At 37.7% G+C, this 25,453-nt stretch overlaps 2 protein-coding genes across 2 annotated transcripts in view; both read left to right on the top strand.

The window, feature by feature from the left end:
* Positions 1-25,453, top strand: part of LOC148740074 (uncharacterized) — a 93,825-nt gene that overhangs the window by 7,182 nt on the left and 61,190 nt on the right. The gene's annotated exons all lie outside the window — the stretch shown is intronic.
* On the top strand, positions 9,941-14,374 carry LOC148740081 (uncharacterized). The gene is made up of 4 exons (XM_088748146.1): positions 9,941-10,399; positions 10,669-10,783; positions 13,041-13,135; positions 13,281-14,374. Exons 1-4 carry the CDS (start codon positions 10,070-10,072, stop codon positions 13,944-13,946), a joined length of 1,206 nt encoding a protein of 401 aa, XP_088604272.1. The 5' UTR covers positions 9,941-10,069; the 3' UTR covers positions 13,947-14,374.

Below are 25,453 nucleotides of genomic sequence, written 5' to 3'. Positions count from 1 at the left end.
CCAAGTGAGACACATCGGAATGACCTCGAAAGAGTTACAAACACTAAAAGTTAGATTTCGACACGACGTTTTCGTTGCCGTCACCGTCGTCGTTGCTAAAGCTACCTAATGTGTAAAAGGATGGGCATGCAGCCTTAAAAATGAAAACCCATCGGAAGAAAACTATTATTACACGTTATTACACTGGCGACTAGGATTCATTGAACTCCTGGCCGTATTGTTAAATACCGCTTTAATTCCGCAGTTTGATCCTATTACGATAAAAATGCTCTCGCTCACTAATGGCAAAAGTGGTTCAAAAGCTTAAACATATTCTCCGACGCAGCTGGCTGCAAAAAGCGATAAATAACGCTCATTGGTTCTCCTTGCTGACCCCTTACCGCGGTATCTAATATTCATGACGCCTTCTGCGCTTTATCCAATGCATAAGCTGATTAAAACACGACCACGGAATGCTGAATGAATATCAATTTTCCCTCCGCGGGAGAACACCCCATTCCGTCGGCTCAAATTTCGCCAAGAAAAAAACACGAGGAAAGCGAGATCATCACACAATTCGTTACAATCTAGGAAAGTAACACGTAACTATCCTTTACAATAGGCCCACCTAGAGAGGCGTAGAATACGAATAAGCTGTCCACGTTTGTCATTAAAAACAGAAAAGGTGATCAGTGTTCTTTTATTGGTGTGGCTTTACCCTCAAGATGGGAATACTTTCATCTAAATGCTTTAAAGTGCAAAGATTTAGAAATAGTAACCGCTCGAAATAGAGCGATTAGAAAATAGGATATTTCAGTACTAAAGATGCTCTTAAAGAGATTGTAAATTGAATCAAGAAGAAAACTCTTAGGTTGGAAAACTCTCGTAGAAGGCACAAAAAAGTGGCTTCAAAGCAACGATACTCGAATTAAATAATACTATATTCCATTGAGAAGGGTGAACTTGAATGCTGTTGTTGGATTTATCCCACAGTCGCCAACTCATGTGGTGAAGTTGCTAAAATAATAAATAACAAGTAGTTACTGGATGGCGAATACAGGCTAAAATTTGGGGAAATGGAATTTCAGGTAAGCAGTGCAAGTAAATAGCGGGGCAAAGCATGATTTGAATTTTTAACAGTATTGCAGGTGAACGCTAAGATAACCAAGCCTTTAATCCATCTTATGCTTGGCGATGCAAACAACTTAAAACCTTGTTCTTCTTTCTTTAATAGGTTTACTGCCACATGGCTGCCCACAATCAAGACTGGACTCTTATCGCTCGATTCTCAAACAGCGATGGCAAGAATTGGATGCGTGACGATGGGAGATGGTGGTATGACCAGCAAGTTACTATTAGAACAACAAACAACCCCTTTATGAACAATGATATGATTTCACCAGCCTTTTGGTTAGTCAGCGGTAGAGAATTAAAGATCACGCGCAGTGACAACTCCAGCCACACCCCTTTGTTACAGACCACAGGTAATTGTTTGAGTGGCCAAAAATTTCGATCTAAAATCACAAGTTATGGCGACTTTAGAAATGGCACAGGTTGGGCCATTGATCAGTGTCTTGGAAACTGTACGGTTCAATATGGAGGAAAGTACAATTCAACAGATGGGTTTCAACAGGCTAATTGCAGTGGAGACATCCAAAGTGCCGACAAGATCGGCTTCTGGTGTGACTGGAATGGTGGTGATGGATCAGTGATGATGATGATTGGTGGAGGAGGAAAATAATTTTGATCGTGCAGATTATGGGATTGGAATCACAAAAGCTGACGATGCCTCTTTTGATGACGAGGGATGCAGTGAATAAGACTTTGGTTATGGTCTTGGTCATGGTAAACACATTTCAATCAATCTACTATCCCAGTCCTACTCATAGAACCTATGGATCTGTTAAACACATTTAGAGCGTTACTATTAAACTTAATTTAGACCTGGAGAACTCTGTAGTGGATAATAATACTCATTTAATATCACATTGTGATCCTAGTTTGATGAACATTTTAAAATGGTCGATAATGGCGCATCTGTTTCCTCTCACAGCAGAGATAAAATGATTTGAAGGGCACCCCAGCAACAATGCTAAGATCCTTAAACATCTTTAGATCCTCGCTGGGAAAAAAATAATTGCCATTAGGATTTTTCTGCGAAAGTCAAATTCAGTAGAATTAATTTAAGTTAGAATCACAACTCATCGATCTTTTAAGGAAATGTAAACTATTCATTGATGATTCTTTAGTAATGTCTGATATAAAATATGCAAGATCTGTTTAATGTTTTAACCGAATACTTCATCAAAAAATTATTCTGAAGCTACGTCGAGCACTCCATATCTTATTAAATTGGCATAAATAAGTGAAATAAAACGATAAATAAATGGCATAGGGTAAAATATGGACTGGACTGGACTAATTTTGGACGATTTTATGGACTATTTTTTGGACGATTTTTTGGACGATTTTTTGGACGATTTTTTGGACCATTTTATAAGGGGGGAGGCACACCCTAAGTACTCAGGGAGGGGTGGGTGCAGTCGACAAGTACTGAGGGAGGGGTGGGGGAAGAGTGTTACTACTCAGGGAGGGTTGGTAGGTGGTTGTAATTGTAAACACTACTCGTTAACGGAGCTTTTACTTGATCGTAAAAATGATTTTAATCGGTTTTCGACTGACTTCTCCTATATCAACATTCTGCACTGGGCCGCAACGTTTCTTTAATTTTTTCAGCTATGCGAAAGCGAAACTGCCACGTAAACACTGGACTTTAATTCTTATTGAAAATATCGCGTTTACGATCCTCTGCTGTTGAGTTACCAGTCTGGCATAGATTATGTGTGTGCCTTTTGAGTCGACTTGTGCACCGTCAGTTTTCCTTTGTGTAATTACCAGATTTATCTATCTTTATTTTGTCATTGACGTTATCAGACGATATCACAGAATTTCCGTTCCTTTTCCCTTGACTTTAGCCGCAAATATACAATTCTCAAGCGCTATCGCAATTTTAACGTTTGTACGTTTACTATATCGTACAAAGCAAAATTCTCTCAGGTGTCTCGTTAACACAGACCTCGAAGACGCAGACCGCATGACCGCACACCTCTAAAACGCACACCTCGAAAAACGTGTATACAGTGTGTAATTACCAGATTTATCTCTCTTCCTTTTGTCACTGATGTTCTCAGACGAGATCTCGGAATTTCGGTGATGCGAAAGCGAAACTGCCACGTAAACACTGGAATTCAATTTATATTTAAAATACTGCGTTTACGATCCTCCCCTGTTGAGTTATCCGTGTGCCTTTTGAGTTGACTCGTGTGTGCACTATCAGTTGCTTCACGTTTTCCTTTGTGTATACAGTATGTTAGTACTGAATATATCTATCTTCCTTTTGTCGGTGATCTTATCAGACGAGATCACAGAATTTTGCACTACACCGAAGTACCTAGTTAAACAATAGAGTGTTTCTGTCGAGAAACTATCGGCTGATAGTTGCCCCGCGGGAATTTGATGTTCTTAAAACAAATATTTGACCGAGAAGCGAAGCTTCGAGGACAAATATGCTACTTTTGAGAACATCAAATTTCCAAGAGGCAACTATCAGACCGATAGTTCCGAAACATAAGTATTTTCTTTATTGTTCACCACTAAATTTTCTTCGCTCGTTAGTTTAAAACAATCAATAATTATTACGATCGAGTAAAAGCTCCATTAACCAGTAGCGTTTACAATTACAACCACCTACCACCCCTCCCTGAGTAATAACACTCTTCCCCACCCTCCCTCAGTACTTTTCGAGTGCACCCGCTCCTGCCTGAGTGCTAAAGGTGTGCCTCCCCCCTTATAAAATCGTCCAAAAATTGTCCAAAAAATCGTCCAAAAATCTTCCAAAAACTCGTCCAAAAAATCGTCCAAAAAATCGTCCAAAAAATCGTTCAAAAAATCGTCCAGTCCAGTCCATCTTTTACCCTATGCCTAAATAAGTGGACGAATAAAAATTTTTGAAAAAAAGGAAAAAGCCTGAGAGTCCTTGTATCTATTGAACAGTTTGAAAAAGTTACATATCATGTAATCAATCATGTTCAAGTTTTCTACGAGCGTGTCAATCCAGGTAATAGAAAAATGGACGCTATTTGAACCTCCATTGGTTCAGCACACCAATAAGAGGCCTAGTACTAAATTCTAGAGAACCAGGATGACAAGTTAAAAACAGTGTCAGTCTCCGATTACGGCATCTTGCTTGATTCCGTTGACATTGTCGTGTATATCACGAAGGGGGGAGGAGGACCTCATGATGATAAGCTAATGGGGATGTGCCACAAGATGACGTCGTGTTTTCACTACCGGTTTGAACAAGTCGCGGGTCCATTTTCAATAGGGTTATGTGAATGGGATCACCCATCTCGGGATTTCAGGGGTAACAAAATTCTGGAAACTAAACGTTGACTTCCTGTGGGAATTACAGCTAAATTGTTAGACTAGAGCAGAACCTGAATTCCTTAGTTGCTGAAATTTCCGAAAGGGCAGCTTCCAACAAACTACCGATCAACGAAAGCAAGACCAAAGCTATACTAAGTTACTGGTAAGCGTCTCGCCTTAAGGATCAATTACGAGATGGCTTTAACTATTAATGGAACTAAACTTAAACTTGTCCCCAGTATTAAACTGCTTGGCCTTGAAATTGACTCTGAACTAGCAGTTACTTCCCATGTTGAGAAACTATGTAAAAAGCTGTCCCAGCGAATCGGAATATTGAAAAAGATAGGATATTGCCTGCCCATGACACAAAGATTATTGTACTAACTCTATGATTAGATCGGTCCTGCTTTACGTCAGCTCAATCTGGACTAGCTGTAACAAGGAGATTCTAGGTGGTGTTTTAAAGTTGCAGAAACGAGCAGCTAGGGTAATTTCTGATGCTGACAACCAAGCGTCTAGCGTCAAGCTGTTCAATAGATTTCAGTGGCTCCCTTTTTATAAAGAATCTAAAATAGCTAAATGCTGCGTTGCGTACAAACGTGTCAAGCGTGAAGTACCCTTATATACTGAAGGCTCTTTAATACTTAATAGTCAGCAACACCATCGTGCTTCAAGATATAGCAACACTAACTGTATTTTCCCAAGATTTAATCGTATGACCGAGGGCGGTAGATCATTCGTAGTCACTACCTGTAAACTTTGGAATAGCTTAAGTCTAGAACTCAGTAATTCTGTGCCATTATAATCTTTTAAGAACAATTATAGAAACGACCTTCTTAATTTACAACAGAAACTAAATCATCTTATAGTCTAACATATGATTCACCATTTTCTCTCAAGATACATTTTATTTTTACTCCTAATTCGTCTTCTTATTAGATAAATATACCTAGTTTCATTGATAGTTATGTTAGAATTCAACCGTACATTGCTTGTTAGAATTTTTTAAATAGAGGGCCACAAGTTTATTAGTTACTTCAACTATTCCGTGCCACCCTCTCTAAATTAACTAAAGTGTATTATTATTATTATTATTATTATTATTATTATTATCATTATCATTATTATTATTATTATTATTATTATTAGAAGTGTGGGCCAGTGATCAATATTCGGGAAGTTGTGCGGTTCAATATGGCCGACAGTACAAGCCAACATACGAGTTTCAACAAACAGAATGGGAAACCTTCAAAGCGCCAACAATACTGATCGGCTTCTGGTGTGACTGGAGGGATGGTGATGGATCAGTGATGATGATTGGTGGAGGAGAGGAATGTGATCGTGCAAATCAAGGGATTGAAATCACAGAAACTGACGAAACTTCTTTTGTTGAAGAGGGATACAAAGCGACCAAATATGACTCTGGTTTTAGTGCTCACACAGAAAACGCTCCATCCCAGTCCTATTCGTTCAACTTATGGATACGTTAAAAATGATCAGGTCCTAATTTTTCACACTTAGTTTAGAACTGAAGAACTTTATAGAGGATGATAGTATTCATTTAATGTCACATTGTGATCCAAGTTAGATGAATATTTTGAAATGGTCAGTAATGGCGAATCTCTTTCCTCTCATAGCAAAGAGAAAATAACTTGTCCAGCCCCCCAGCTGCAACGCTCTAATCTTTTAATGACTTTGGATCATCACTGGCAACAATTTAATTGCCACTAGAACTTTTCAAGAAAATCAAATTCAATAGAATTAATTTAAGTGACTCACAACTCATCTTCTCAAGGAGATATGAATTATTTAGTGATTATTGTTTAGTGACGTCAGATCTAAAACATGCAATACATCATTAGTATTTCAATCGGTGTTTTGATAAGAAAATTGCCAAAACTTAGTTGAGAACTACATGTTTAATTGAATGAGCACAAGTGTTGTTTTCAAGCTTTTATCATGTCCAAAAGGGACAAGTCTCTTTTGCCACTCAGGAAAAAGGTAACTTTATTCGCAGTTTGCATCAGAGCGGACACATTACTTACCAATAGTGATTGGGCCTCCTAACAGACTCAGAGAAATCCAGTGGCCAGGGTCTAATGCCTGACCTCTTTCCTCATTTTTCTGATTTTGCCAGTTGTATCACCTACCTTTCGATACAAATAGCCTCATATTCACGCGTGTCACACTTAACCTGCTCGACCTAACTCCTCACAAACTGTATCCACTCTCCACTATCTTGCAGCATCAGCGGCGACAGGCAAAATACATGTAGTATCAAATGGATAACAGCCTTCGTAGGTGTGAATTAGGAACGCGTAGAAACTAAACACCGACAAACAAACACACAAACAAACACCAACAAAACATCAAACAGCTACACTCCGCTTAACTTTGGTTATGGTATAAAAAATGTTAAGTCACTTTTTCTAATTTAAGTGTTTTTGGTATGAGCTCTGATCTATTGATAGTTTATTCTCGGCTGTTATTCGGTCAATTTCGTGAAATTTGGATGTATAATGAACCTAAAAGGATGTCCCGGATTTTCGATTTTTGCTTTACTTCTTGAGATATAGCCTCTACTTCGAAAACCTCGCTCAAAAGCGCTACTTTGAAGTTAAAAGGATGGCTAAGAAATAAAGAGGTGTTAAAATAAAAATTTCAGACACGTTTTTTCAGATCAACATGTATACGTCACGTGCCGATAAGATAGAAGCGTGTTTGTTAAAATGCGTCGTCAAAAGTATGTTGTAATATGTCTCGGCACGAAAGAATAAGCTCCAACTCTGTTCAATCATAAAATTAGAGTAAATATCTGAAATCAGTGTTTATTAAGCTTTAAGAAAATGTTTTTTTTTTTTTTTTTTTTACAGGGATAGCGCGCATTATATCTCGGTTGCAATGAAAACGCTGATTTTCATTCTTTATTTATAGTGGCCTTCAAAGTAACTTGCGCACATTCAAGATAATCAGCTAAGACGTAGATAAGATTGTTTTTCATTATTTCGATCTACAAAAGATGAGGCAGGTTCTATTAATTAAGTTAAACAAAATTAAGAACGCACAAACGCTACGTGCGTTATGTATATTATTCCCTTCTTGTAATTACAGCTTGTCTCACTTCTATATTTAGCTACGAAAGCAACTGCCTTATTCCAACCAAAAAAAGGCCAAAAAATGTTAGAAAACAACAAATGTTTACCGGTTTTAGAAGTTGGCTCTCTCTAGAGCTCAACATGTTATGCTGGATTTCGCACCCAATATCTCAGTTTGAATGAAAACAGTGATTTTCCTTCGTTCTGTCATAGTGACCTTTTAAAGTAATTTGTGCGCATTTAAGATAATCAGCCACGATGTAGATAGAATTATTCTTCATTATCTTGAGTTACAAAAAATGAGGCAAGTTCTATGAATTAAGTTGAAAAAAAAAAAAAAAAAAAAAAAAACTCAGAACGCACTAAGGCTACGCGCGCTTTTTATATTGTATATTATTCCCTTCCTGTAATTTCAGCTTGGTTTATTTTTACATTTAGATAAAAAAAGCACATGCCTCATTTCAACCAAATAAAGGAAAGACATTTTAGAAAACAACAATTGTTTTCCGCTTTTAGCAGTAAAACTATCTCTGGAGATGAAGATCTTATGTTGGATTTCGTACCCAAATGTTGGTTGAAAAAAAATCCATATCTTGAAGAATCACTTTTTATCATGAACGTGACTTTACTTTTAATAACTGATTTATCCTAAGGCGTACAGTAAATAATTTATAACGCCGATTCACTTTAAATGTTCATGCTTTGGGTCGCAGAAACAAATGTGTGCAGTAGTCCTCTTATGGTTGTTAAATTAGGGCGCACAATCTTAATGTTGAGTCGTTTAACTAACTAAAAGTGTTAAGGTACGTAAAGTCTGTCTTTTTACGAACGTGACTTTATTTTTGATAACTGATTTATCCTAAGGCGTGCAGTAAATGATTTGTTATGCTGATTTACTTAAAATATTAATGCTTTGTGTTGAAGAAACAAATGTGTGCAGTAGTCTTCTTATGGTTGTTAAATTGGGGCGCACGATCTTGATGTCAAGTCGTTTAACTAACTAAAAGCGTTAATGTACGAAAAGTCTGCCACTGCCTATCAAATCAGTCATATTTTTTAGATGTATTTTAAAACGTGAAGCCTCTTTTTCACGGTACTTCCCTTCAGTTTTGCGTTTGTGTTTTTGTTAGGATGGTTTCATTACTGGGCTGTTGCAGATGAAGGTGATCCAATTGTTATTATCTTATTGGTTACATCGTAAACTCAATATTTTTTTCTGGTTCAGGCATTAACTTTCACCCACTTTTGAGTGCAATGAAGATCTTTTTTTCGAGGGCACAGGAGTACGGGAAAATATTTCTAGCCTGTAGTTCTTAGGTAAAATGTTCAAAATCGTTGCCAATGATAATACGAGTTCTCTTAAGAGATAGTTGATCCTTTTTAAGGAGAGCAACGATAAAAGTGACACTTGCTAAGCTGTCAATGCTCATGCATCTGTAGAATATTGGTAGAGCGCTGCTCTAGTATCCCATAGGTCAGTGGTTTGAATCCCGCACAGGCTTAATTTTTTTCAGGTCTGATTTTCGCTATTGAATAAATAGCGCTGTCTACTGCAAGGATCGTGCATCATACGTATCTAATACCGCAGTTCAAAATATATGAACTTCATATATTTATTGTATCTGAACATCAAACAGCTTTACAATGTACACACTTACATAATGTTGTCTCTTAATTTCAACAAGAAACAAATAACAACAGCAATAGTAGTAATTACTACCATGTATGCGTGGCTTGCTTGTAAAGGGTTAATAATTGGAGTAGTTTTTCTCGAAGTCATCCGAGATTCACCTACTCTCTTCTCTTCTGGAATATCAAAGTAAGGCATCCAAAACCACTGTGTATTTTTCTGGATCAACATTATCTCTAAAACCAGCTGATAAATTTAAATGTTTATGGAAAAATTCAAGGAAAGCAAGCTACAGCAGCCAAAATAAAAAATTCTTAGTTGAACCCATAACTTTATTTTAGTGAATTTTTTATTCACGGTCTGCGATGGAAATAAGTTAACTGTAATTTGAAGACTTGAGAATTTAAAAGGTTCCGAGCCAAGATGATATATATATCTTAACATATTTTTCCAAATTTTGGGCCTTGTTATCTCTTTTTCCTGTCTATCAGTTGTACGAGACCCTTTATTCCACATTTGAACGGTGCAAATTTGACATGAAAGGGAAACGGGAAGCTAGATTAGCGAGCGAGATCAGGATTTGGCCAGAAGTTTCTCGTCAAATTGTTCAAAATAGCAGGATTTACTCGGGGGTAAATGATGGGGCTTCTGGTTTTCTTACTCTCTTGACTCGATGGCAGAAAAATCACTTAATTGTAGTTAAATTTACATCTCGCCTGAACTTGTTCTTTAAGATCTCGGTTACACAGGATACGTCGATTCCATCTTACACAGACACCAAGCAAATATTCATTTATTAGATTACCGCATGTGGCTTCTCTCTTTAAATTTGTTCAACGTCGATAATTAAGAATTTTCCAATGGTGTTGTACTGTTTCAACTTCCAATAAAGTTAACACCTGCATCAACGATCTCACTCAGTTAATGATATGTTTTAGAAATGGCGGTCATGGAAAGTTTCTTCCTCTTCCTATTACAAGGACTCGCCATCCTTTTTGCTAAAGAAGACTTGACGCATTCTCGGTCAGCGTTATTCGCCACTAAGGAGAGCAAGCGCCTTGATGGTCATGCTGTGAAACAGTTTCGATCTTCCACTCAAATATCATGCAGTCTTTCATGCCTCAAAAACTCCTGGTGTACTTCAACAAACTTCGAAGAACCATCCGAAAAGGACGATAAAGGAACTTGTGAACTGAACAAGCATGGGATCCTCGACGGAAATGCCCAGTTTTATGATCAAAAAGGCTTCACTTTCTCTATGATGCTCAAGGTATAGTTTTGTTATTGCTTTTTCCCTTGTTTTTGTTTTTTTTCGCTTCTTTGTTTTTTTTTTTCTTTCCTTGACACATACAAGAAGAAAGAAGCTGTTATTTTCAATTGTAAAGGAGCATCGCAATTTCATGTATATTGGTTTGAAATTTCCATGATTTATCGAGTGGTTACATACATGCAAACAACTGCAGCAGAACAAGAAGAGTTCTACTCTATTTTGTTAATTAAAAATGGCTGTTAAACGACAATACATGTTTGCCTTTTTAGGGTTGTCTCATGACAGGCTGTCGTAATGGTGGATCTTGTTTGTTTGACGAGAAGAACCAAACGTTTTCATGTTCCTGCATACATCCGTGGACTGGAGATGACTGTCAAATTAATGGTACGATTGCATTTATTTTATTTATTTATTTCATTTTTTTTGTAAAACCTGCAGAACACGCCGAAGTAATATAAGAGCTCAAAGGAGCCGAACATGTTAATAGCCGCTCCTCAAGCAAAATCCAGCTGGCTGGCGCATCTTAGAATAAGACAGAACTCTTTCACTCTCTGGACAAAAAATGAAATAACAACAGCTTTTGAAAAAACTTCATAACGGGAATTGAAACCGGAATCGGTTTATACGAGAATAATATACGAGAAAAATAGCTTTTAATGAGAAAAATATACACCCGTGAAAAGTTATAGCCAGCGCGCTTGATGATTCCGCCGCTTCACCAGTGTTTTTGATGGTGGCTACATTATCGCCCCTGTGCATACCGTTCCTCTGACTATTGAAAAAACGTATTTGCGGGAATATTTTTTACTTGATTCGTCTTGAAAACTGTGCAAACTTACACAATCTGACCGATGAAAACGCAAGATTCAAGCTGTCTGTGATCATAATCTAGCATGAGAGAATGTTAATATTCATTCCTCAAATACGTTACTGCCTCCCATGGTCGCTACAGGGATCTTTGTTAATTTCAAAACAAGATTTCAAGAATTAAACTTAGTAAGTCACTTCAACGGATCGGCTTATATCTTTTGTTATGTTTTGTTTTCTCACACGCGCAAATTTCGGTAAGGGGAGGTGTATTATATTTTTTGTTTTCAATTTTCATCCCACAGGAGAGGGGTTATAAACGTAGATGAGAGGACATTGTAATTGTTGCATAATCAGCAATTTACGCCGCCATTTACATTTTATCAAAATGGAATCGTTGTTGCTACCAAAAGGCGAGTCTTTTCGTTGCCACTTACAGCAATGATTACAAACGCTCGATCGGAAGGAGAGGTTTGAACTTATGAAGAACCAACAAAAATAGAAGCTTACAAAATGCAGAAATATAAAACTGGAAGGCGGCTAAAGCGAACGCGATGAACATAATAACTAGGAACTTATATTGTATCGGCGCTTTAGGCCGCGAAAAGGCAACTCTAAACCAGATGTTCTCTTAAGACAAGATGTTCTCTCGATGAAATCAACGAAGAAACTAAAAATCTAGAATATTAACAACACGTATTTTATACCGAACGCGGGAAAGAAAGACTAAACGTAATCCCGAAGGAACGCTAATGAACTGCAAAAAAATGGGGAGAATGCTAAAATTCTACAATCGTTACTAATTAGTGTACATTGTAGTGTGACCGTAATATATGCAGAATGCTAGCAGGTATAAAACTCGTAAATTTTGGCCCTACATTTTATTACTTGGATTAGTGTGTGCGCGAATAAAGAACTTTTTGTTTTACACAACCGAGTAGTTCACAGTAATAGTCAATAGTTGACAAAGTGCAATGGTATGCAAAGCATACTCTTCGAACTCAGAGAGTAAAATTCGTAGAGCGAGCATGTGCTGTCGTGTTGTGATGTTGTGTAAAAGGATAGGCAGCCATTAAAGATAAAAACCGATCGGAAGAAAACTATTATTACACGTTATTACACTGGCGACGAGGATTCATTGAGCCCGTGGTTGTTAAATACCGCTTTAATTCTGCCGTTTGATCCCATGACGATCAAAATTCTCTCGCTCACCAATGGCAAAAGTGGTTCAAAGGCTTCAAAATATTATCCGACGCAGCTGGCTGCAAAAGCAACAAACAACGCCAATTGTTTCTCTTTACTGACCCCGCGGCATCTAAAATTCAAGACGCCTTCTGCGCGTTATCCGATGCATGAACTGATTAACTTGAAAACGGCCGCACTCTGTCGGCTCAAATTTCGCCAAGAAACATAAGGAATGCGAGACCATCGCACAAGTCGTTACAATCTATCGGATTGTAACGATGTGCCCATCCAGAAATTCGTAGAATAAGATTAAGCTGTCCATGTATTGTTATTAAAAACACGAAAAAGATGGGCAATTTTTTATCTACGTGGTTGTATCTTAGATGCGAATGCTTTCATCCAGCTGTAAAGTGAAAATGTTTAAAAAACGGAAATCAGTCGAAGTAGAGAGATTAGAAAAGTGGTTATTTCAGTACCAGCGGTGCTCTTAAAGAAACTGGAAAATGCATCAAGAAGAAAATTGTTAGGTTTGAAAATTCTCGTAACTAGAAGGCACGAAAAAGTGGCTTCAAAGCCGTGATACTGGAATTAAATGATACTATACTCCACTGAGGCGAACTTTAATGTTGTTGTTGGATTTATTCTACAGTCGCCAACTCATGTGGTGAAGTGGCTCAAATAATGAATAGGGAGCAGTTACTGGATGGTGAATACTGGCTAAAAATTGGGAATGTGGAATTACAGGTAAGCAGTGAAAGTAAATAAAGGGTAAAGCACGAATTGAATTTGTACCAGTATTGCAGGTGAAGGTTAAAATAACCAAGCCTTTTAATCCCACCTATGCTTGGCGATACAAACAAATTAAACTTCAATGTTCTTTCTTTAATAGGTTTACTGCCACATGGCTGACAACAACCAAGACTGGACTCTTATCGCTCGATTCTCAAACAGCGATGGCAAGAATTGGATGCGCGACGATGGGATATGGTGGTATGACCAGCCAACTGCTACTGGAACAACAAATAACCCATCCATGAACAACGATATGATCTCACCAGCATTTTGGTTGGTCAGCGGTAGAGAAATAAAGATCACGCGCAGTGATGACCCCAGCCACACTCCTCTGTTACAGACCACAGCTAACTGTTTGAGTGGTCAAACATTCCGATCTAAAATCACAAGTTATGGCGACTTTAGAGATGGTAAAGTCTGGGCCAGTGATCAGTGTCAGGGAAATTGTACGGTTCAATATGGCGGACAGTACAAGTCAACAGACGGGTTTCAACAGGCTGAGTGCAGTGGAAGCATTCAAAGCGCCAACGGGATCGGCTTCTGGTGTGCCTGGGGTACTGGTGATGGATCGGTGATGATGATTGGTGGAGGAGGAATTAGCTGTGAACGTGCTGATCATGGGATTGGAATCACAGAAACTGACAATGCTTCTTTTGTTCTCCATGGAAGCTCTCAATATGAATGTGAATATGACTTTGGCTATAGTGCTCACAGAGGAAACGCTCCATCACAGTCCTACTCGTTGAACTTATGGATCCGTTAAAAATAATCAGGCCTTTAACTTTTCAAACTTAGTTCTGAACTGAATAACTTTGTGGAGGATGAAATTATTCAATTACTGTCACATTGTAATCCAAGTTAGAAGAGCAGTTTAAAATGGTCAGTAACAATCAAGAAATTCATTGCCATTAGAACTTTTCGAGAAAATCGAATTCAGTAGAATTGCTTTAAGTCAGACTCACAACTCATCGATATTTCAAGGAAAAGGGAAGTACTAGTTGACGATTGTTTATTGATGTCAGAGATAAAATATGCAAGATATGTTAAATTGTTTAATCAGTCATTTCATCAAGAATTTCTGAAACTATATCGCGCACTTCGCGTTTTATTAGATTGGTAGAAATAATTAAATTACAAGATGAATAAATAAACGATGTGATAAATAAATAAAACGCTTTCAAATGAAGAAAAGAGGTTCCTTGATGTATAGTATCAACCAACAGTTTAAAAAATGTATTTATAGTCTACTTACTATATTCAAGTTTTGAACGAACGTGTCAACCGTGGTAATAGGAGAATATAGGCCATTGATTAACTGAACCTTAGATGGTTCAGCACACCAAGAGGAGACCTGGGACTAAAATCTAGACCATCAATGAGACAACTAAACAACAGTGTAAGTCTCTGACTACAACATCTTGCTTAACTTTGCTAACATTGTCATAAATAATATTGGGTAGGAGGTACTTCTTAATTATTGACTAATGGGGATTTGCCCCTGAATGTAATCGCATTTTCACTACCTCCTTGACTAAAATATGAAGTTACATTTTCAATAGAGTTACTAGAATGGAATCGCACTACTTATCATACAGGGCTTACCTGGAAGACACGGCAAGCAAGGCATCAGGGGAGACAAAGGACTAGAGGGAGAAAAAGGCGAAAAAGGTTTTCCAACCGATTTTTCTATCAATTAAGATTACTTTTCATTAAAAAAAGCAATTGAGATTGAGTTTATCGATTCTTTGTTTGTTTGGTTTTCAAATTTTCAACTAATATGTGCGTCTGGCCCCCGTGAAATGGTAGGACAGAAAGGAGAACCAGCAGAAAGCGTCTCCTTGCCAGAGGTGACCATATCACCTGAGACTTAAACAGTAACTGAGAATCAGACTGCTAGATTCTACTGCCTGGCCAGAGGGCATCAAAACCCTGTGGTAGCTTGGAGTATAGTCAATGGTCCCCCTGCGGTTGAGCGCGTGAAAATAAATCAAAATGGCCGCCTAGAAGTTTTAAAGTGGAGTGTCAATGACTCTGGGGAATAGGCTTAGCCACAATTTGCTCGGCAACTTTTCGGCAACTTTTCGGCAACTTTTCGGCAACTTTTCGGCAACTTTTCGGCAACTTTTGAGATTTTCGGCAACTTGTTAGAATTTTGGCAACTTTTAGAATTTTCGGCAACTTTGGGCTTTTTGAGGTTCTATGAAGCCACTTTCCTCACGTGTTGAGCCACTTTGGTCAGTTTTCGATAAACATTTATTCAATTTATTCTAAAATACAATAACTAGGTCCCCCATGGGTTGATTTTTGTGATACCTTATCATGAGGTCAGCGGTATCACGTTGCACGTTTGTCAAGATGGCGGACAATTACAGTGACTATTTGTTGATCCAGTGAAATGGAAAAAACCTCTGATATAATCATTGGAATTTGACAAATAAAGTTTTGATAAGAAGCAATGTGCGAATATTTAATCTTTAACACCCAAAAAAGTACAAAAAGGAGAACAATTTTGGCAACTTTTAGGCAACTTTTTGGAAATTCAGCAACTTCTCGGCAACTTTTTGAAAAAAATTACAACTGTTTGGCAACTTTTAGACATTTTTATCGGCAACTTTTTTTGGATTCATCGGCAACTTGTGGCTAGGCCTACAAAGCGGGGAATACATGTGTTTAACAGTTAGTTTTCTGCGGAAGGAAAGCAAGACTACAAAGCTTTTCGTTGAAGGTGGGGTCACTTTTATGCTTTACAGTCCATCGAAAGAGTGACATTCGACAAGGTGGTCGCTAAATACAGGTTCTGCTGCATGCTGTACATTTTGTTTTCTGAGGGGTGCGACGATATTCTACATTATTAAGTTAACAATTATGTAACTCGAAATAGCTGTAATCCAACCCGCCTATAGGGGTGCATTCACTTTCTTTGATTTGAATAGATTTGAATCAATACACGTACCGCTTGGCGTTCATTATTACCCCTATTCTATCTGTCTTCCCTACGGCTAAGCTACGAAGAACGTGACAGGGGGAAGGGGGTGTGAAATCTTTCCTCCATCTCAAGTTATTTTTTGTTTCCATTTCGAATATTGATTCTACAGTTGCTGTCACGCGCAAAGGAGACGAGAATGAGGAAAAGACTCAATTGATCTCTGTATAAGAAACTAACCAAATTGTGGCAAACGGTATTATGATATTCATTGAATATGAGTGCACTGCAAAGGTTATGACAAGTACCTCAAATGATCCAGTTTTGATTCTTGTTTAAATAAGTTTAATATCAGGATCTATGTGCTCCAGGGATTTTGAAAGAAATCAAAGAACCAAAGAACCCCTGTTTTTGGGGCACTGCATTGCTATATGTTTCCCATCAATCGCCCCAATACAGTGCGGCAGATGCCAAGTAGATTCAAAGTCCTTTGAAATGTTCTTCCAGTCGCCGGCGGATTTTGGTGGGCCTACATATCTATCCTTCAATGCCAGCCAAATAGCATGGAGTGTCTCTTTGATAATGTGACTCACAGTTGTTCTGCCAATTCTATATGAGGAGCTGAGGCTCTGTTGATCATCACCACTTGCCAAATACCGGAGCGTCAGTGTTAGTCTTTCAGCTGCACTGATAGCCTCTCTCATCCTTGTGTTTGTTTTGGTAATTCGCGGTCCAACCAAACTCAGTAAGTGCTCAAAGCGCTCTGGCGTCATGCGTATATATCTAAATGGCGTGAAATTTGCATTTATAATCTTTCCAAGATGTACAAATAGCCGTAACAAATTTAAACTTATAAGCCTGACTGTAAAATTACGGAATTAAAAGTTAAAATACTCGAAACCTACCGAAAGTAGAATTCACGATCACCAAGTCGTAGTTCGCTGACGAGGTTAGCATACTCTCCCAAAGCTACTCGACGTCCATACATATCGCGAACCCAAAATCGCTTTCTTTTTCGAGCGATATTATTCCTGTATTGTCTCTACCTGCGCAAAATAATGATTACTAAGATTACTAATGATTACTAATGATTACTATTGTCTTTGGCGCCAAAATTTTTACTTTCGCGGGCCTGCAATCGAGCATTGTGATTGGTTTATTCTTCCGCTTCCGCTTCCGACTCCGACAATGCAGTTTTCACTAGATTGTAAGCGACGGAGTCATAGGCAGAATCGGTGTTCTGCTTCCGACTCCGTCGGTTTGATTTTCACTAGATTGTATCGCTCCACGCTTCTGATTACGACTCCGACTACGACTCCATCGCAAGTGAAAACCAGCCTTAAGGGACAAACAAAAAATCACGATATAGCTTTGTACGGAAAAAACTTAACATAACACAAATGAATGGGAAGACTTTTTCTTAAAACGTGCGAAGTTTGGTGTTAATTGAATTCATTTTAAGCCTTCAACGGAGCTTGGGTTTTGCAGTGAATTTTGGAAAATTTGCCAGGCGGAATACCGCACTTAAACCGCGTTTTCAAATTTTCCCAAATTTCTGAATAATCAACACTCGTCGGAACGTTTAAACTTGATTTTTGAAAACAGTTTACCAAAGGGTATCGTTGAGCAAAATATGAGCAATTCACCAAAATGGTCGCTGACAGACGATTCTCGATCCTTACAGGCAGCCATTCTTTAATGCTTGGTCGAAATATTCATCAAGCAACAGATCTAGAAATCTCCTTTATTCATGATTTGAAGTTTGCTTTCTAAATCTTAAACATAAAATTATCAACTATCTTTAATACTTTTATTTTGAACACGTGCCACTTGATACCATGCTAAAAAATGTACTTGCAAAGGTTCTTATACGGAACTGAAACAAACGAATTTAAAAGTATGCCAACATCAACTCAACGGTAATTAATTAACCTTAGTATGGTTTGGAACAACATGAAATCGGTTACTCCAAGTGTAAAATTAAGAAACGTCACCAAACTAGGCATCAACAAGTTTGAAACATTTGCACGTAAAACTTCAAAGATTGTTTACTTTTTATTTTACCCTGCTCCGGTTTTCTCTACCCAACCATATTATGACTTAGGCTTATAACTTGAACACAAATTTAAAAACAGATTTGAATTGAACACAAACTCGTCCAGTTTTGAGTTTAAACATTCCCTTGAAAAAGAGCAGGAGAATTATGGGCCCCACTTAAACTCCGAGATAAGCCTGTCAACGTGTTCCACACGGAAACTTACGACAAATTCCATTGGAATCGAAAGGAAACTTCCTGTAAAATTCGGATATTTCGCGCCCATGCAGGCAATGCGAAGATGAGAACACACATTTTGTGTTGTACCTGTGCATTGTAGCTGACCAGTATTCCGGTCACGATATCGCCGAATGTCTATATATTTTCCTCGCCGTTTTCCTGCCATCTGGAGCAGCTTGGGGAGAATTTGGCTTTTTAATAGGTTGTGGTACTTCTCTTTATACTAAGTGCACATATTTTTTCCCATAATTTTTTGGGTGAGGGGTAACGTATGAAAATTCCGGTTACACAATTGACGATAAAGTCAAACCAATTGAAATCAGGAACAAAAAGGATCAGAACACTACCATAAGACATGAGGTATATGTTAACTGTACATTCCCCCAACTGTTCAATGTCACTGAACCTATCCACTGTTATATTCACGTGAATGTTATAAATACCATAATGTATTCCCACCCATTTCACCGTCCCTTGGTCTGCAGTACTTTTAACGATATCGACTCAACTAGCAATAAAGCTTTCGATTAAAGCAAACTTCAAGTTTGAGGCGGGATTTCCATTGTAGCGTAGCTTTCTTTACCTGAGTAAACAGTCATGAAGTTTGATGGATTCACTGGCGTAAAATTGAAAAAAAAACAACAACAACAGACCGTTAATTTATTTGGTCGATTTCATTTCACGCTTAAAAAGATTACTCATTTTAAAGATTCTTGCTTTGGGAGATTCCTCATTTTAAAGTTTCCCGCCTATAACAATTCCTGCTTTTAAAGGTTCTCCGTTTCAAAGAATCCCGCTTTTAAAGATTCCCTGTTTTAAAGATTCCCGTTTTTAAGGATTCCTCATTTTAAAGATTCCTGCTTTTAAAGATTCCCTGTTTTAAAGATTCCCTCTTTTAAAGATTCCTCATTTGAGAGATTCCCCATTTTAAAGATTCAATGGAAAATCTTTCCCATTGCCCCTTCCCCATTCTCCATTCCACATTCCTTCATTCCCCATTCCTTCATTCCCCATTCCTTCATTCCCCATTCCTTCATTCCCCATTCCTTCATTCTCCATTCCCCAAACATCGAAAAATTGATCCGTTCTCTACGCTTTGTTAATTAGATAGGGAATTGCCGCAATGAAACTTGTTGATCAAAATAAAGATTCTAATGCTGGAATTATTTTAGTAATTTAATCATGTTGAGAGTTGAAAACATGCGCTGAGTGTCCTTCCATTATAGCGTAGTTCTACTTGTGTTAACAATCATCAGTTTTGATGGATTCACTTGCTTAAAATTGAAAAAAACCATCTACATTTCCACGGATCACTGTTTACTTGGTTGATTTTATTTCACGCTTCTAAAGATTCCTCGTTTTAAAGATTCCTGCTTTTCAAGATTCCCACTTTTAACGGATTCCCACTTTTAAAGATTCCCACTTTTAAAGATTCCCCGTTTTAAAGGTTCCCGCTTTTAAAGATGCCTCGTTTTAAAGATTTTTCATTCCCCATTCCCCGTTCTCATATTTCCCGTTCCCTGTTTTAAAGATAGGCTACTGTTAATACAATGTTTCCTGAAAATTCTGAAGGAAACCCTTCAAGGGCTGACAACAAGGCCAACTTGTTCTAGCAGGTGTTCCCATGTAGTTTACCGTGAATCCGTTGTGAGACTATATGCAAATTACATCTCGCTTCCAAAGCAACACAAAATTTGCATATTAAGCTGAGCAAGAGTTTGTAACAGTGATTGCTACAGATACAATGAATATATGAAGTTCATATATTTTGAACTGCGGTATTAGATACGCATGATGCACGATCCTTGCAGTAGAGAGCGCTATTTATGCAATAGCGAAAATCAGACGTGAAAAAAGTCAGGCCTGTACGGGATTCGAACCACTGACCTCTGCGATACTAGTGCAGCGCTCTACCAATTGAGCTAACAAGCCAGTGATTGCTACATAGGATAGATCATGAGGTACTCCCAACGGCCAAGATTGAGTCTTTTTGCCAGATGTCTCTTTTCTTTTGTTTTTGACGATCATTGTTCCGAAGTTATCAATCAAATCAGTTCAAAATAGGAAAGAGGTCTCGATGGTTTTAATTGACAAAACTACCTTACATGATTTACATATCGCGACAATATAACACGGATAAATTTACGAACATGGACTGCCTACTATACTTCCAAGAGAGAAAAAAACTTCCATCATTTCTCTAAGAGTAGGAACATGGTCTTTCTTTAAGATAGAATCTTTATTTAAATCACGTGAGAAATAAAGATACACTCCCAATGAGGCTAATTTAATTGAACAAAATTGAGGTGTTCGATTCTTCAAAAATAAGTAACGAGAACGATAAATTCTCGGTAAAATACCTCAAAGTAACGAATTATAGAAAGAGACCACACGCTTCCTTTCTCCCCACCCCATGTACAAACGGTCACGCAGGCTTGTTCAGCCTCTATGCTAATTTTTGAATAGATTCTAACGAAAAAATTGCATACAGTCTGTCAAACAACAGATAAATGATGAACAGGATCGACGATAGAAAACTCTGAACATGAGCTTTAAAAAGTCGGCTCGATCAGTTATTTGAATCAATTTTGTCGCAGAGAACACCAACACGTCGTATCAAGCGCACAAGGAACACAAATTAAAAAGCTTATAATTAGACGTTTTCAGAAGCAGCCCTTCTGATCAAGCCGCGACATAAAGCGACGGTGTAGATGTCAAGCATACGGATACCGCATAATGGAGAAAATTAACAGAAAAAGTTTGGGCTCATACGAACAGCCGAGAATATAATATTTGAGTTAAGGTTATGATATTTACTTTCCTATGCATCGGAGTCGTGTCAATTATTATTGCATCAAAGTCTTGATGGTCACTACCCTGCGAGCAGAAGCCCTTCGATCTTCCTAGATTAGTCTAGGAAGATCGAAGGGCCTCTGCACTGCTCGTAGGGTAGATGGTCACATGTAAACAACAGGATGGCGTGATATTGTCTTTCATAACGATTTTTAAAAAATTGTTAAAAATCCTAAATTCATTTCCCCTGAAGTAAACTTTATATATTATGAAAGATCATCAACTCTAATATTGTCGTTCGTAATCTTACGAGATTCTGAGCAAAGGCACATGCTCAAAGTTATCGTTGTTCTTCGCCTACCGTTTTACGCAACACTAGAGAGCCGTAAGCAATTTACTTTTCTTGAATACTGGGATTAATCTAATCTTTATGAAATCACTGTGTTTAGACTATGTACAACAAGTTGTACAACAACAAAAACAAGAACACTAAGAACGCTACAAGAATTTAAAAGTGCTCTACATACATTAGATATACAAATTTTAATCTCCTCAGACAATTGCAAAAACTGTATTTTATGTAAATCTTAATATTTTATATTATCAGTATTAATATTGTATTTCTAATCTTTTAGGTAATTTTAATTACACAGGGTAGGGTAGTACATATATATAGGGTCAACTATACGGGGCAGGATTGCATATTTTGTGCGTTTTATATATATTAGATTAGTTTAGTTTAGGTGTCCTTATTTTGTGGGAAACTGCCATTGATTTGACACATTAATAAAGCTTATTATTATTATTATTATTATTACAACTTGGAACTATAATAGATTTTTCTAGCGCAGTTGCCTTGATACGCGAGTCGAGTGAATCCTGACCTATTTAATAATAACAATAAATGATGATAATAATAATAATAATAATAATAATAATAATAATAATAATAACTCATATCTTAAACTCATGGCGCTTTACAACACTGTACGGGGGACTTTACCAGACTGCTAAGCAGTTTACAATCTAATAAAGGCGAAGATAACATATGCCTCCTCTCCCCAATTCCCAGTAACCAGACCATACCACATCACAGTATTCTCGTGAAGTGGGTTCTTTAACTTCCCCTGCCTAATCAAATTAGCTAATTAATAGATGAAGGAGACGGGATCTCCATTTATTCGTCCCTATCCGAGAAGACTAGAATATCTAACCATTTCTTGATCGATGTTATAGAATCGAAAGGTAGCATATTCTTCTCAATTCAAAATGCTAATCGACGTTTTTTGAAAGAGCTAATCGAATTTTTCATTTATTTTAATTCTGCGTATTGCGCTGTACTTGAGAGTGGACGTCATCAATAAGGGAACGGAAACGATGGAGTGAAGGAGGAGGGCATTTTCCAATAATATACCTGTGGTGATGTACTGCTGGATGGCGTCGCATTTTCATTACTGGATTGACCAAAATGAAGGTGCATTTTCAATAGGTTACTAGAATGGATCGCACATTAGGGGTAAGGAAATTCCGGCTAATTAGGGATTTGAAAATTGTAAGATTCGTAATTTAAAAGTTGTTAGATTTTCCTAAAGTGAATAAGATGGGGTTTGTAAGTGTCCAAAGAACAAAATATAATAGGGTAGGGGTTTATGAGAGGCAAGTAGCACAAACCTAGGATACCCAAGTCCCCCCCTCTTGGGGGAGGGGGGATATCAGAACACGATTTTCTTTCGTCGAGAAAAATACCAAACAGTTAATGATTTTCCGGTCTCTGAACGTTTTGTGACTGAATAATATCAAAATCGTATATGTATGTGCACGATCCTTCGCAGTAAAGCACTATTTTAAGCAATAGTGAAAATCAGACCTGAAAAAAATTCAGGCCTGTACGGGATTCGAACCACTGACCTCTGCGATACTAATGCAGCGCTCTACCAATTGAGCTAACAAGCCAACTGGGAGCAGGCCACCAAATTAACTCGACATAAACCAGTAGATGATAAATCAAACAACAAACATATGAAATACACATATATAAACTGCGGTTATGAAACGTATGTGCACGATCCTTCGCAGTAAAGCACTATTTTAAGCAATAGTGAAAATCAGACCTGAAAAAAATTCAGGCCTGTACGGGATTCGAACCACTGACCTCTGCGATACTAATGCAGCGCTCTACCAATTGAGCTAACAAGCCAACTGGGAGCAGGCCACCAAATTAACTCGACATAAACCAGTAGATGATAAATCAAACAACAAACATATGAAATACACATATATAAACTGCGGTTATGAAACGTATGTGCACGATCCTTCGCAGTAAAGCACTATTTAAGCAATAGTGAAAATCAGACCTGAAAGGTTTTCAGGTCTGATTTTCACTATTGCTTAAATAGTGCTTTACTGCGAAGGATCGTGCACATACGTTTCATAACCGCAGTTCATATATATGTATTTCATATGTCTGTTGTTTAAAATCGTATATATCATTAAAAATCTTTGAACAAAAAATTTTGGTAACAGTGGCCGCAAGTATTGTGCTATGGACGGACGTGGTGATCTTTCAAACGAAAACAATAATAATCTATTGTAGAAATGATGAAGTGGAAAGAACTTTTTCAAAATTAAACGTTCGTCACCTTGACTTACAACATTGACAACCTCGAACATACAGCACTAGTTTTTCTATTTTATTTTGGTCTTTGATTATTTTTTAATATTTTTATCAGTTGCGCGAGAACACCATATTCCTATTATGAACAGCACTAATTTAACATAAAATGGAGAGGGGAAAACAGTGTGCGAGATTAGGGCAGGCCAGAAGTTGCTCGTCAAATTGACGTGATCAAAAAAGCAAAATTTATTCCAAACTGACTTTAAATTACAATTATCACCTTCGAGACCACACATATTTTGAAAACCGGATTTATTCAGGCGTTAGGTCAGGCTTCTGAACTCTTACCCTTGTGACGCGATGAGAGAAAAATCAATAACGGTTTACTTTACAACTGACCTGAACGTGTTCTCTAGGATATCAGTTACACAGGAAGCCTGAACCTTCAGCTCAAGTATACAATTCGTATCTCGCAGCAGTTGAGTTTGTTGAAGAAAGCTGTTCCCTCGAATTCCCTAGAAGCTACGTGGATGGACCCTACCAGGAAACCTTCCGCAAAATGCTCAAGCGATAGTTTTCGCAGAGGCTCCTCGGTTCTTTCTTTCATTTCAATTCTACTCATTTTTGCGCTGTTCTCAAGGATGGGAATAATAAACAGGAAAACGGAGATGAACGAACTTTGCATTTCAGCCGTTGAAAGTCCCATGAAGCAGCACGCTTTAGCGAATAAAAAAAATTGAAACGTTGGAGATAAGACCAAAACGTCGACAGGTAGGAAAAAAACTGTTTAATTTGATCAAAAGGAAAATAAATATAGCTAGTCTTAACCGAAGAACATAATTTACGGGCCTGTTCCCTACAAGAAAAGATTTCAAATGACTAAAATGACTAAGCCGCCCTCAGACCTGGCGTTTATTCGTGATCGAGCTCCAAATGTTTGAAGTTAAAGTTTTGATTTGAATAAGGTCTCGAAGGCTTTAGTCAACAAGGAAGCTTCGTGCATTATTTTGGCTAGATGAATAGGTCAGTATTTGCTGTACAGTGGGATCATAATCTTATACCAGACGCATAAGACCGCAAAACAGATGAAATGTAGATATAAAATTTCCACCGGTATTTAAAGTAATATAAATTTGCCACGGTAGAAGAAAATATTTTGAAAAAACCTTTAAGGATCAAAAGCAGAGCTATCAATTAAAACATGACGTTTCAGCAGAGAGGACATGTCACTATTATAAAATGAAATTGAGTAAATATTTCCTCTTCGGTTTTAAACATTTCAGGGAACGGCCATTGATACGGGGATTGCAGAGAGTTTTTTTTTTTTTTTTTTTCACATTTCCAGACTTCCCCCCTAAATGACGCACAAATGATCATATCCGTTCATTTGCAAAATACCGATCCTCACCACATCCTCTCCCTTAAATTCCCGAATCCTCTTCTTCTTTAGTTTTCATGCTATACATTTGTTTAACATGTCAAACATTCTTCCTCTTCATCTTATCAATGTCAAAACAACCTGTTGGTTTATGTATGATATCGTCAACAATCTAACACCTTCTAACATTTCAAAGTTATTTAGTTATTTGTCAGGAAAACACCACTATTATACAAAGTCCTCAGCGGCTGGCAATCTTAGACATTCGAGAACAGCACACATGAAAA

The sequence above is a fragment of the Stylophora pistillata genome, chromosome 2 (genome assembly GCF_964205215.1).
Source record: "Stylophora pistillata chromosome 2, jaStyPist1.2, whole genome shotgun sequence".
Taxonomy (NCBI): Eukaryota; Metazoa; Cnidaria; class Anthozoa; order Scleractinia; family Pocilloporidae; genus Stylophora; species Stylophora pistillata.
This window is presented reverse-complemented; position numbering and strand designations above follow the sequence as displayed.

Coding starts and splice junctions, on each gene's coding strand:
- LOC148740081 (XM_088748146.1), top strand. CDS start 10,070: ATGGCGGTCATGGAAAGTTTCTTCCTCTTCCTATTACAAGGACTCGCC. Junction 10,400..10,668: donor CTTTCTCTATGATGCTCAAG/GTATAGTTTTGT, acceptor TTGCCTTTTTAG/GGTTGTCTCATGACAGGCTG. Junction 10,784..13,040: donor AGATGACTGTCAAATTAATG/GTACGATTGCAT, acceptor TTTATTCTACAG/TCGCCAACTCATGTGGTGAA.